Source organism: Peromyscus eremicus, chromosome 16_21, assembly GCF_949786415.1.
Source record: "Peromyscus eremicus chromosome 16_21, PerEre_H2_v1, whole genome shotgun sequence".
NCBI classification, from domain to species: Eukaryota; Metazoa; Chordata; class Mammalia; order Rodentia; family Cricetidae; genus Peromyscus; species Peromyscus eremicus.
The window spans coordinates 51,083,931-51,097,169 of NC_081432.1; the positions used below are offsets into that span (position 1 = coordinate 51,083,931).

Here is a 13,239-nt window from a genome sequence, read left to right on the forward strand (position 1 = left end):
AACTAAAGATATTTACTCCCCCAGATCCAAAAGCATCTGGGCGCTACAAAAAAAGACTTTAATATAAATATCCTTTACTGTGATTTTATCAATTGATCACCTGTCTCCTGGATGCCAAACTAATAAAGAAAACAGGTACTTTAAAATAATCTATCTCTGATAAAGATTAGGATGTTTCAAAATCCATGGAGACAGGCCAGATCTACCTCAGATAAATCTCAACATAAAACAATAATGATATTTTTCTCTCTCTGAGTTTTTTTTTTTTTAATTTTTATTTTGCAATACAATTCAGTTCTACATATCAGCCACGGATTCCCTTGTTCTCCCCCCCTCCCGCCCCCCCTCACCTTCCCCCCAGCCCGCCCCCCATTCCCATCTTCTCCAGGGCAAAGCCTTCCCCGCAGACTGAGATCAACCTGGTAGACTCAGTCCAGGTAGGTCCAGTCCCCTCCTCCCAGGCTGAGCCAAGTGACCCTGTATAAGCCCCAGGTTTCAAACAGCCGACTCATGCAATAAGCACAGGACCCGGTCCCACTGCCTGGATGCCTCCCAAACAGATCAGGCCAATCAACTGTCTTACCCACTCAGAGGGCCTGATCCAGTTGGTGACCTCTCAGCCTTTGGTTCATATTTCATGTGTTTCCGTTCGTTTGGCTATTTGTCCCTGTGCTTTATCCAACCTTGGTCTCAACAATTCTCGCTCATATAAACCCTCCTCATTCTCGCTAATTGGACTCCCAGAGATCCACCCGGGGCCCAGTCATGGATCTCTGCATCCAGATCCCTCAGTGTTGGATGAGGTTTCTAGCTCGACAATTAGGGTGTTTGGCCATCCCATCACCAGAGTAGGTCAGTTCAGGCTGTCTCTCGACCATTGCCAGCAGTCTGTTGTGGGGGTATCTTTGTGGATTTCTGTGGGCCTCTCTAGCACTTTGCTTCTTCCTATTCTCATGTGGTCTTCATTTACCATGGTCTCCTATTCCTTCTTCTTCCTCTCTGTTGTTGATCCAGCTGGGATCTCCCGCTCCCCCAAGCTCTCTTTCCCTCGACCCTCGCCCTTCACTACCCCCACTCATGTCCAGGCTGTTCATGTAGATCTCATTCCATTTCTCTGTCATTGGGCGATCCCCATGTCTTTCTTAGGGTCCTGTTTTCCAGGTAGCCTCCCTGGTGATGTGAGTAGCAGTCCAGTCATCCTTGTTCCACATCTAGTATCCTGCTATGAGTGATTACATACCATGTTTGTCTTTCTGAGTCTGGGTTACCTCACTCAGGATGATTTTTTCTAGATCCATCCATTTGTCTGCAAACCTCATGATGTCATTGTTTTTCTCTGCTGAGTAGTATTCCATTGTGTATATGTACCACATTTTGTTTATCCATTCTTCAGTTGAAGGGCATCTAGTTTGTTTCCATGTTCTGGCTATTACAAACAATGCTGATATGAACATAGCTGAACAAGTGCTCTTGTGGTGTGGTTGAGCATTCCTTGGGTATATGCCCAAGAGTGGTATAGCTGGATCTTGGGGGAGATGGATTCCCAATTTTTCTAAGAAAGCGCCATATTGATTTCCAAAGTGGTTGTACAAGCTTGCATTCCCACCAGCAGTGGAGGAGAGTTCCCCTAGCTCCACATCCTCTCCAGCATAAGGTGTCTTCAGTGTTTTTTATCTTAGCCATTCTGACAGGCATAAGGTGGTATCTCAGAGTTGTTTTGATTTGCATTTCCCTGATGATTAGGGATGTTGAGCAATTCCTTAAATGTCTTTCAGACATTTGAGTTTCCTCTGTTGAGAATTCCCTGTTTAGTTCTATAGCCCATTTCTTAATTGGACTGTTGGGCATTTTGATGTCTAATTTCTTGAGTTCCTTATATATTCTGGATATCAGTCCTCTGTCAGATGTGGGGTTGGTGAAGATCTTTCCCCATTCTGTAGGCTGTCGCTTTGCCTTGTTGACTGTATCCTTTGCTCTACAAAAGCTTCTCAGTTTCAAGAGGTCCCATTGATTGATTGTTTCTCTCAGTGTCTGTGCTACTGGTGTTCTATTTAGGAAGTGGTCTCCTATGTCAATGTGTTCAAGACTACTTCCTACCTTCTCTTCTAGCAAGTTCAGAATAGCAGGATTTATGTTGAGGTCCTTGATCCACTTGGACTTAAGTTTTGTGCACGGTGATAGATATGGATCTATTTGCAGCCTTCTACATGTTGATATCCAGTTTTGCCAGCACCATTTGTTGAAGATGCTTTTTTTTTTCCATTGTGCACTTTTCTCTCTGAGTTTTTTTTCTGTGTCACCAGCATCTTGTCAAACAGAAATTTCCCAGCCACAGCCAAGAGAGATACATGTGTCCAGAGAAAATGCATGACAGACAGCATCCCACAACGCCTGTCGACCTCGGAAGACTCCCCCAAGAGCCAACCGATATCGAATGGTCAGCTGGAAGCAGTTTTTGAGAGGAACGATGCCCCTATTCCCATCTACCTGCTTTTTCTATAATAAGGGAAAGTCTGGGATGTAAGGATTTGGTCCTTAATTACATCATCAGCCTGGACAGCGTCCCATCCTAAAAAGTGGGTGGGCCCTCTGTGTGCCAGCCCCCTTCCTCTCTTTCCTTTCTACTCCTTACGTCTGTCGGTCCTCTCTCTCCCTCTCCCTCTCTCTCCCTCTCTCCCAATAAAGCTCTAAAAATGTAAAAATAAATAAATAAATAAAAAATAAACAACAACAAAACTAAAAGGAAAATAAAAAATTAAAAATAAAATCAGTGTTTGTGGGTAAGCCTAATCTACATCACTAGTTCCAATAGGGTGGTGCCATTTATTATTTATTTGATAATTTCATATTTAGAGCTGAAGGGGCAGAGGAAAAACATGCTGAGCTGGTTATATAGAAGTATATATGAATATACGTATATATGTGTGTGTGTGTATATATATGTATGTATATATATATATACATATATATGTATATATATATATATATATATGCCTGTGAAGACAGTTAATGAAAAAAGGCCATGAATTTGGAAGAGATCAAGGAGGGGTATGTGAGAGGGCTGGAATAGAAGAAAGGGAAGGGGTAAGATGGTGTAATTATAATATACTCCCCAAAATAAGAAAAATAAAGGCAGAAAAGGGGGTGCATGCCTTTAATCCTAACACTGGGGAGGCAGAGATAGGCAGACCTGTGAGTTGGAGCCCAGCCTGGAGAGTTTCAAGATGCAGAAAAGGTATTTCTCCTTCACTGAAGTTTCACACCAACCATTAGCAAGTCAATATTCTTTCTCCAGGCTGCAATGCAGGTCTCTAAATTCCAGTCTGAATGTTGTGTGCTGTCAGCATCTAGGTCCATGGATGTTTGAAGCAACATTGTAAAGATGACCTGCTTCTTATACTGCAGCTTTTTCTGATGCTTGGTCATCCCTGGCAAGTTACTGATTTCTCAGAGCTCAGATTTATCAGGCTTGATTTATAGCAACAGTAACCACCTTGTCCAGGATAATTTCCTTTCCTTTCTCTTTAACTTTGTTTGTTTGTTTGTTTGTTTGTTTGTTTGCTTCATTTCATTTAAGACAGGGTCTCACTTTATTGTAGGTCTGGCTGTCCTTGAACTCACAAGGTTCCTCCTGACTCTGCCTCTTGAGTGCTAGGATTAAAGGTGTGGGTCTCCACCCAGCCTTTCAAGAAATGTTTGTGATTGACAGAAAAAAATTAGTAACTACAAGCTCTTGGGGAATTTGTTGTCATTGTTCACATCTAAGTTTAATTTTTCATTTTTATTAAGTATTTATTTGTTTATTTGTTTGTTTGTTTCTTTGTTGTATTTATTTATTTATTGGTTTTTGAGACAGGATTTCTCTGTGTAGCTTGGTGCCTTTCCTGGATCTTGCACTGTACACCAGGCTGGCCTCGAACTCACAAAGATCTGCTTTCATCTGCCCTCCGAGTACTGGGATTAAATGTGTGCAGCACCACCCACGGCAGGGGTAAATATTTATTTGTTTGTTTGTTTGTTTATATATTTATTTTTAATTACACTAATGATATTAATTACATCCGTGATATTCATGGATTATATTCACAGTATTCATTCAATAATTATATTTACGACATTCATTAATTACATTAATTGTATTGATTCATTACATTTATGATATTATTTCCTAATACTACTCTCCATTTGTGGGACTTTTCCATCACACAAAACAGACATTCTGTACTTAGCAAATCATTGCTCTAAATTTCTTTCTTCTATATCTTGAGATAATGTCTACTTTTTCTGTCTCTATGGTTTGTATATTCTATATATATCATGTAATACAATTCTGTAGTATTTGTCTTTTTTTTGAAGGTAAAAAGATTTTATGTACAACTGCAAGAGAAATAATACACAGATAGCTTGTACATGAAAACATTTTATACATCAAAAGTCCAGGGTTATTTTCAACAGTACAGTGTTTTCACTGTAGAATATAGTAAATATGAGCCTGGCGGTGGTGGAGAACACCTTTAATCCCAGTCCTCGGGAGGCAAAGCCAGGTGTATCTCTGGGAGGTCGTGGCCAGCCAAGTCAGAACCCAAAAATGATATCAAGAATCAGGCCACATATGTATGCCAGCATGCTGAAAGAGGCATCCAAGTCTTCATTGGTCAGGGGTTGCTTCTGGACAAGATGCAACATCTTTTCACCTAGGGAGAGAAAATGGAACAATGGTACAGTGAGGCTCAGGAGTAGGAACCAAGATTTCCTTGGAGACATGATAGGGGAAGAATTCAGACAAGCCCAGGCCTACCCAGGTGATCTATTCACAACTCCCCAGGATCTTAGAGACTTCAGGAAATGAAAATGGCTGTAACCTAAAACTGTCTCCCTTAGAATGGACTTTGAGAAGCATCTGGGTTCCCACAGTCCTGGGAGGCTCACTCAGAATTTATGGTGCCATACAACTGTTATTTATCAGGCAAGCAACCCTCAACCCCATATCTGTAAAAGTCACCTACCTCGGGCCTGGTGGTAAGCTTGCTGGCTCCCCACACTCCGAATCATATCCATCAACCACCTCTTTGCTCTGAGTGGTCCAACCACAGTGACTCGAGTCTGGCCTGAGGCTGTAAACCACCTCTCCAGTTGAATGAGTGTGTTGCTGTGTACTTCGATGCATCTGAGGTGTAAGTCTTCGTGGCCTGAACACAGAAGATATAACCACTTCTTATAAAAGGATTTATAAGCCACTAGCATTGGGTGTGTATGAGGAGGCTGGTATTGGGTGGCAGTTACCTCCAAGATTAAAACCTGTTCTGAGTGAAGCTGTAAAGACAGTTGATGTTGAAGAAGAGAGAGAACAGGGTGTGGCAGTCATTGTGGTGCACTCCTTTAATGTTGGCACTCAGAGCACAGAGACAGACAGATGGTTGTGAGTTAATGGCCAGCCTGGTTTATAAACCTAGTTACAGGCTACACTGAGCTATATAGAGAGTCACTATCTCAAAAAAGCAAAAGCAGCCGGGCGGTGGTCGCACACTCCTTTAATCCCAGCACTCGGGAGGCAGAGGCAGGAGGATCTCTGTGAGTTCGAGGCCAGCCTGGTCTCCAAAGCGAGTTCCAGGAAAGGCGCAAAGCTACACAGAGAAACCCTGTCTCGAAAAACCAAAAAAAAAAAAAAAAAGCAAAAGCAAAAATCAAACAAAATGGTATGAACCAGGGCAGATACACACTCCATCCTGCAGGAAAGGCCCTTAAGACAGAAGAAATAAGCAACTTCTGGAAATCCCTCAAAACTGACCAGCTTCAGGAGGATCTGACCTCACTGGGTGTACTTAAGCAAACTGGGAGGTGGTCAAATGTAGTGACCTTTAATCCTGGAACTTGGGAGGCAGAGGCAGAAGGATATCTTGATCCACAGATCAGATTCCAGGACAGCCAAGTGCAGCAGGAATCTTAACAAGTCTTATTAATAAAAACAAACCTGGACCAGGTATTGGGGTGAATGTTGGAAGATCAGACAAACAGAACAAGCCACAGCTTCCTCACCTAGCCAATACCTCAGCTGATCCTGTTTCCTCAGACTGGAAGTCTCTGTGTCCTTATCCAAATGGATCTCAGCTGAACTGCCTCTCCAAAGCCTAAAGCCTTAACCTTTCTAGTTCCTGGTTTTCTTGCCTTATGTACCTTTCTGCTTTCTACCATCACTTCCTGGGATTAAAGGCTCACTTCCTGGGGTTAAAGGCTCACTTCCTGGCATTAAAGGTGTGAGTCACCATGCCTCACTGTTTCCAGTGTGGCTTTAAACTCACAGAGATCCTGATGGATTTTTGCCTCTCAAGTGATACGATTAAATGTGTGTGTTGCACCATTTACTGCCCTCTATATCTAGTGGGTGTTCTGTTCTCTGACCCCAGACAAGATTATTAGGGTATACAATATTTTGGGGAACAAAATATAACCACAGCCAAGGCTACATACAAAAACTCTGTCTCAAAATAACAAAACAAAAAGGGTCTGTAAGTAGTAAAGACTGTCAATAGTCAGGCTGAGGCAGACAGAGCTGTGGAGAAACACAGTCCAACAAGTCTGAAAGAAGCAGAGACCAGCTGAGCCCCTGAGAAAGATCACCCAACTGCATGTTGAGTTGCCTGCTGGCTGTTCAGTGTGCTCCAGGTTCCCCAGCTTCTGTGGGCTGTCACCATGCTGGGTGGGCTTTAGTGACGAAGCTGTCTTGGAGTCATTTCTGCTCCTGGGGTAACCCCTCACTCCTACACCTAGGGAACCCCAATAAATCTCATTGGTTCACCAAGTTCTACTGATGGTTTCTTTGCTGTTATGGGTTCCCTCTCTGGGGTGAGTATATACTTGCCCATATTACCCAGGAAGGGTGTCACACACATCTGGGAATCTGGGAAAGACTGTACAAGAGAAGGTGGGAAAACCATGAGAGAGAGAAAGAGGACATAGGAAAGGCCACCTACCAAATATGTGTTCTTCCTGAGCTTCATCTATGAATGTCACAAGTGGGGCATCAAAGTTTTCAGGCAATGTCCACCAGGCATTCTCGTTGAAACCATCCATTTCCATCACAAGTGCTCTCCCACTTCAGAATAAGGCAAGTCCAAGCAGCTGACTGTCCAATGTAGTTGTGAAGAAGGGCCCAAGCTCTGGCTTATATACTCCTTCCTAAAGCCCAGCCCTTGACCCACCTTAGGGTAAAGGATCAATCTCTAAATTCTCCTATTAATCCAACCAATCAACTGTTGGCTTACTCTTTTCCTACAGTGAGCTCATCTTCAGTGCCCAGGAATTCTAATGTTCTTCTAGATAATCTTAAAGGAGCTTGAGGAAATCGCCTGAGCATCAGCTAGAAAATAGTATTAGGGACCTAGGTGCAGGAGCAGGAATGTCTTGGGTGAGTCCTACATAAGTTTGTTTGTTGTTTTGTTTTGTTTTTTTTGAGACAAGGTCTCTCCACATAGATCTGGCTGTCCTAGAACTTACATGTATATCAGGTTGGCTTCAGATTCACAGAGATCCACCCATCTCTTCCTCCACAGTTCAGGGTGTAAGGACCTGAGCGACCAAGCCAGCACCCTTACAGCCCTTATAAAATCAGTGTTTGTGGGTAAGTCTGTCTTACAGTTCTAGTTCCAATAAGGTGGTGGTATTTATTATTCATTTGATGAATTCATATTTAAGCTTAGGGGTTAGAGGAAAAACAAGCTGACCTGATTATATATCATTATATATGTATATACATTTACATGTGCATGTAAAGGCAGCTAATAAAAATAGGCCATGGTCTGAAAGAGATCAAGGAGGGGTATGTGAGAGGGTTGGGAGGGAATAAAGGGAAGGGGTAAAATGTTGTAATTAGAAAATACTCCCCAAAATAGGAGAAATAAAGTCAGAAAAGGGGGTGTATGCCTTTAATCCTAACACTGGGGAGGCAGAGACAGGGAGACCTCTGAGTTGGAGCCCAGCCTGGGGAGTTTCAAGATGCAGAAAAGGTATTTCTCCTTCAGTGAAGTTTCACACCAACCATTAGCAAGTCAACATTCTTTCTCCAGTCTGCAATGCAGGTCTCTAAATTCCAGTCTGAATGTTGTGTGCTGTCAGCATCTAGGTGCACGGATGTTTGAAGCAACATTGTAAAGATGGCCTGCTTATTATACTGCAGCTTTTTTCTGATACTTGGTCATCTCTGGCAAGTTACTGATTTCTTGGTGCTCAGATTTATCATGCATTACTTATAGCAACGGTAACCACCTTGGATAGGATAATTTTTTTTGTTTCTCTTTAACTCTGTTTGTTTATTTCATTTGATTTAAGGCAAGGTCTCTCTAATGTAGGTCTGGCTGTCCTGGAACTCACAGTGATCCTCCTGAATCTGCCTCCTGAGTGCTAGGATTGAAGGTGTGTATCTCCTCCCAGCCTTTCATAAAATGTTTGTGTTTGCTAAAACAAAATTAGTAACTACAAGCTCTTGGGGAATTTGTTGTCATTGTTCATATCTAATTGATTCATTTATTTATTTTTAATTACAATCATGATATTAATTACATTTGTGGTATTCATTGATTACATATTCAGTACTCAATCAATAATTATATTTATGATATTCATTAATTACATTAATTGTATTGATTTATTACATTCATGATATTATACCTGATTCTACTCACCATTTGTTGGACTTTTCCATCACACAAAACAGACATTCTGTACTTAGAAAATCATTGCTCTATATTTCTTTCTTCTATATCTTGAGATAATGTCTAGTTTTTCTGTCTCTATGATTTGTACATTCTATATATGTCATGTAATACAATTCTATAGTATTTGTTCTTTTTTTGAAGGTAAAAAGATTTTATGTACAACTGCATGAAAATAATACACCGATTATAATACACAGATAGCTTGAATATAAAAACAGATTATACTTCAAATGTCCAGGGTTATTTTCAACTGTAAAGTATTTTCTCTGTAGAATATATTAAATATGAGACTGGTGGTGGTGGAGAACACCTTTAATCCCAACACTGGGGAGGCAAAACCAGGTGTATCTCTGTGAGGTCCAGACCAGCCAGTTCAGAACCCAAAAATGATATCACAAATCAAGCCATATACGTATGCTGAAAGAGGCATCCAAGTCTTCATTGGTCAGGGGTTGGCTCCGGACAAGATGCAACATCAATTCACCTTGGAAGAGAATGTGGAACAATGGTAAAGTGAGGCTCAGAACTAGGAACCAAGATTACTTGGAGATATGGTAGGGGAAGAATTCAAACAGCCCAGGCCCATCCAGGTGATCTATTCATACCTCCCCAGCATCTTAGAGACTTCAGGAAATGAAAATGGCTGTAACCTAAAACTGTTGCCCTTAGAATAGACTTTGAGGAGCATCTGGATTCCCACAGTCCTGAGAGGCTCAATCAGAATTTATGGTGCCATACAACTGTTATTTGTCAGGCAAGCAACCCTCAACTCCGCATCTGTAAAAGTCACCTACCTCGGGCCTGGTAGTAAGCTTGCTGGCTCCCCACACTCCGAATCATATCCATCAACCACCTCTTTGCTCTGAGTGGTCCAACCACAGTGACTCGAGTCTGGCCTGAGGTTGAAAACCACCTCTCCAGCTGAATGAGGGTGTTGCTGTGTACTTCGATGCGTCTGAGGTGTAAGTCTTCGTGGCCTGAACACAGAAGATATAACAAAAGGATTCATAAGCCACTAGCATTGGGTGTATGTGAGGAGGCTGGTATTGGGTCGCAGTTACCTCCAAGATTAAAACCTGTTCTGAGTGAAGCTGTAAAGACAGTCGATGTTGAAGAAGAGATAGAGAACAGGGTGTGGCAGTCATTGTGGTGCACTCCTTTAATGCTGGCACTCAGAGCACAGAGACAGACAGATGGTTGTGAGTTAAAGGCCAGCCTGGTTTATAAAGCTAGTTACAGGCCACACAGGGCTATATAGACTAGGCACTATCTCAAAAAAACAAAAGTAAAGAGCAAACAAAATGTTCAAGAACCAGGGCAGTTACACACTCCATCCTGCAAGAAAGCCTGTTAAGACAGAAGAAACAAGCAACTTCTGGAAGTCCCCCAAAATTGATCAGCTTCAGGAGGATCTGACCTCAGCAAGTGTACTTAAGCAAACTAGGAGGTGGTCAAACACACCTTTAATCCCAGCCCTCTGGAGGCAGAGGCAGGGGGATACCTTGATCTACAGAGCAGATTCCAGGACAGCCAAGGCTACACACAGAAACTCTGTCTCAAAATGACAAAACAAAAAGGGAATGTAAGCAGTAAAGACTGTCAGTAGTCAGGCTGAGGCAGACAGAGCTGTGGAGAAACACAGTCCAAGAAGTCTGAAAGAAGCAGAGAACAGCTGAACCCCTGAGAAAGATCACCCAACTTCATGTTGAGTTGCCTGCTGGCTGTTCAGTGTGCTCCATGTTCCCCAGCTTCTGTGGGCTGTCACTCATGCTGGGTGGGCTTTAGTGACACAGCTTTCTTGAGTCATTTCTGCTCCTGTGGGTAACTCCTCACTCCTACCCCTTAGGAACCTCAATAAATCTCATTGGTTCACCAAGTTCTACTGATGGTTTCCTTTGCTGTTATGGGTTCCTTCTCTGGAATGAGTAGATACTTGCCCACATCTCCCCAGGAATGGTGTCACACATTACTTTCCCACAACTGGGAATCTGGGACAGACTGCACAAAAAGGAGAAGATTGGAAAACCATGAAAGAGAGGAAGAGAACATAGGAAAGGCCACTTACCAAATATGTGCTCTTCCTGGGCTTCATCTATGAATGTCACAAGTGGAGCATCAAAGTTTTCAGGCAATGTCCACCAGGCATTCTCGTTGAAACCATCCATTTCCATCTCAAGAGCTCTCCCACTTCAGAATAAGGCAAGTCCAAGCAGCTGACTGTCCAATGTAGTTGTGAAGAAGGGCCCAGGCTCTGGCTTTTATACTCATTCCTAAAGCCCAGCCCTTGACCCACCTTAGGGTGAAGGATCAATCCCTAAATTCTCCTATTAATCCAACCAATCAGCTGTTGGATTAGTCTCTTAATACAGTGAGGTCATCTTCAGTGCCCAGGAATACTAATTTTCTTCTAGGTAATCTTAAAGGTGCTTGAGGAAGTCTCCTGAGTATCAACTAGAAAAGTGGATGAGGTCTGGGTGGTGGTGGTGCAGGCCTTTAATCCCAGCACTTGGGAGGCAGAGGCAGGTGGATCTCTGTGAGTTTGAGGCCAGTCTGGGCTACAGAGTGAGTTCCGGGACAGGCTCCAAAGCTACACAGAGAAACTCTGTCTCAAAAAACAAAAACAAGCAGAAGAGGGTCAAACGTGCTGGAGCAGGAAGGTCCTCTGTGGGTACTACATCTGTTTGTTTCTCTTTTGTTTTATTTTGTTTTGTTTGAGACAAGGTCTCTCTACATAGCTATGGCTGTCCTGGAACTTACTCTGTACATCGGGCAGGTCTCAGTCTCACAGATATCTGCCCATCTTTTCCTCCACAATGCAGGGATTAAAAACCTATATCAGCAAGCCAGCACAATTACTGTCCTTCTTATAAAATCAGTGTTTTTGGTTAAGTCTAGTCTACATCCCTAGTTCCAATAAGGTGGTGGCATTTATTATTTATTTGATAATTTCAAATTTTTGAGCTTACAGGGTAGAGTAAAAACTTGCTGAGGTGGTTATATATATATATATATAATGTCTCTAAAGACAGCTAATGAAAAAAGGCTATGAGTTTTAAGGAGATCAAGAAGGGGTATGTGAGAGGGTTGGGAGGGAAGAAAGAGAAGCGGTAAAATGGTGTAATTATATTATACTCCCCAAAATAAGAGAAATAAAGTCAGAAAAGGGGGTGCATTCCTTTTTTTTTTTTTTTGGTAAACTTACTATTATATCCCCATTTTATTTATTTTTTTTAATGCCAAATGTGGTTTATTGAAGGAGGGAGGAGGTCTTGAATACAGGCTTACAGCACAATGGGAGTACCTCAGAGGGCAGAAATTTGCTACAGATGTTTTATAATCTTGCAGCTAAGCTGTTAACGCCCATTATGCAGGATACATAGACAAGGATCTTCCCTTAAGCATTCAGGAGGTTGAAACCGGGCAGGGAATTAGCATAGGGAGGATATCAAGGTCAAGGTCAGCAAGCAAGGCAACAGTTATCCAAAACGAGGGCCAGGGCCCTACAGGTCCCCCTTCTACTAATCAATGAGCTTCTGACTTAGGTGCGTGGGACGTCAGCAGGTCACCTTACCCATTACGGAGATGCCTGCCCAGGTCAAACAGGCCCTCTGTCTTAGGTTGGTGAGCACCCCCCAGGTATTACCCGTCTCTGAATACTCATTATCATACAGGCTCAATCATGTGTGAGCTGTAGAGTTAACTGCTGCCAAAGATCTTAAAGTGGCTCTGGGCTTGCAATCTGTGTGTTCGACACAGAAAAGACCAACAGAAGTCCTAACCTACCCATAGCCAGTAGTCTAAAAGCAACTGAGCCATTCCCTTCCTTAATGAACCTTGCTGCAAATTGGAGTCCTTGTAAGATGGTATCCCAAAGGCAAATGGATCTTGAATTTATAAATTTATAATTTTAAAAGCTAATCAAAATGTATATAACTATTGAATTAAATTTATCATGCCCAATAAAATGAAAGATTAATTAACTGTGGTAGCTACTTTTGCTGCCATAGTCTCCACCATGCTAGCTGTAGTAAGCAATTATGAAATGGTAATCCCAGAAACAATAGCAATGGTGGCCGCCTCTGCTATAACAGTAACAACAGCAGCAGCAATGTCAAATTCTCTTCTGGAGTGTGTGGGCATCCGCTGACATGGATACAACTCCAGGAACTCTTTTGAACTGCCAAGGTCCATTTTTCTTGATCTCAGCATAACTTAATCAGGCAGCTCTGCAAAAAAAAAAAAAAAAACAAAAAACAACTAACAACCATAAAGAAAAAACAGGCAGCTCACAAGGAGCATAACTAATGGTCTTATAATGGCTACATTTAGGCTGATAATTTTTATTTTTGGTTTTTCGAGACAGGGTTTCTCTGTGTAGCTTTCTGCTTTTCCTGAAGCTTACTTGGTAGCCCAGGCTGGCCTGGAACTCACACAGATCTGCATGGCTCTGCCTCCCAATTGCTGGGATTAAAGGCGTGTGCCACCAATGCCCAGCTAGGCTGATAAATTTTAAGGTTTCTTCAAAGGG

General features: G+C 42.3%; 3 protein-coding genes across 3 annotated transcripts in view; 1 reads left to right on the forward strand and 2 right to left on the reverse strand.

Annotated features, from left to right (window-relative positions):
* LOC131926320 (glutathione S-transferase alpha-3) overlaps positions 1-13,239 on the forward strand; it is a 265,294-nt gene that overhangs the window by 136,486 nt on the left and 115,569 nt on the right. The window lies entirely within an intron of this gene.
* LOC131926140 (KH homology domain-containing protein 1-like) lies at positions 4,576-7,071 on the reverse strand. The gene is made up of 3 exons (XM_059281424.1): positions 6,972-7,071; positions 5,007-5,189; positions 4,576-4,694 (listed from the first exon to the last, which is right to left on the reverse strand). Exons 1-3 carry the CDS (start codon positions 7,069-7,071, stop codon positions 4,576-4,578), a joined length of 402 nt encoding a protein of 133 aa, XP_059137407.1.
* LOC131926142 (KH homology domain-containing protein 1-like) lies at positions 9,104-10,876 on the reverse strand. Its single transcript, XM_059281425.1, has 3 exons — positions 10,777-10,876; positions 9,506-9,688; positions 9,104-9,195 (listed from the first exon to the last, which is right to left on the reverse strand). Exons 1-3 carry the CDS (start codon positions 10,874-10,876, stop codon positions 9,104-9,106), a joined length of 375 nt encoding a protein of 124 aa, XP_059137408.1.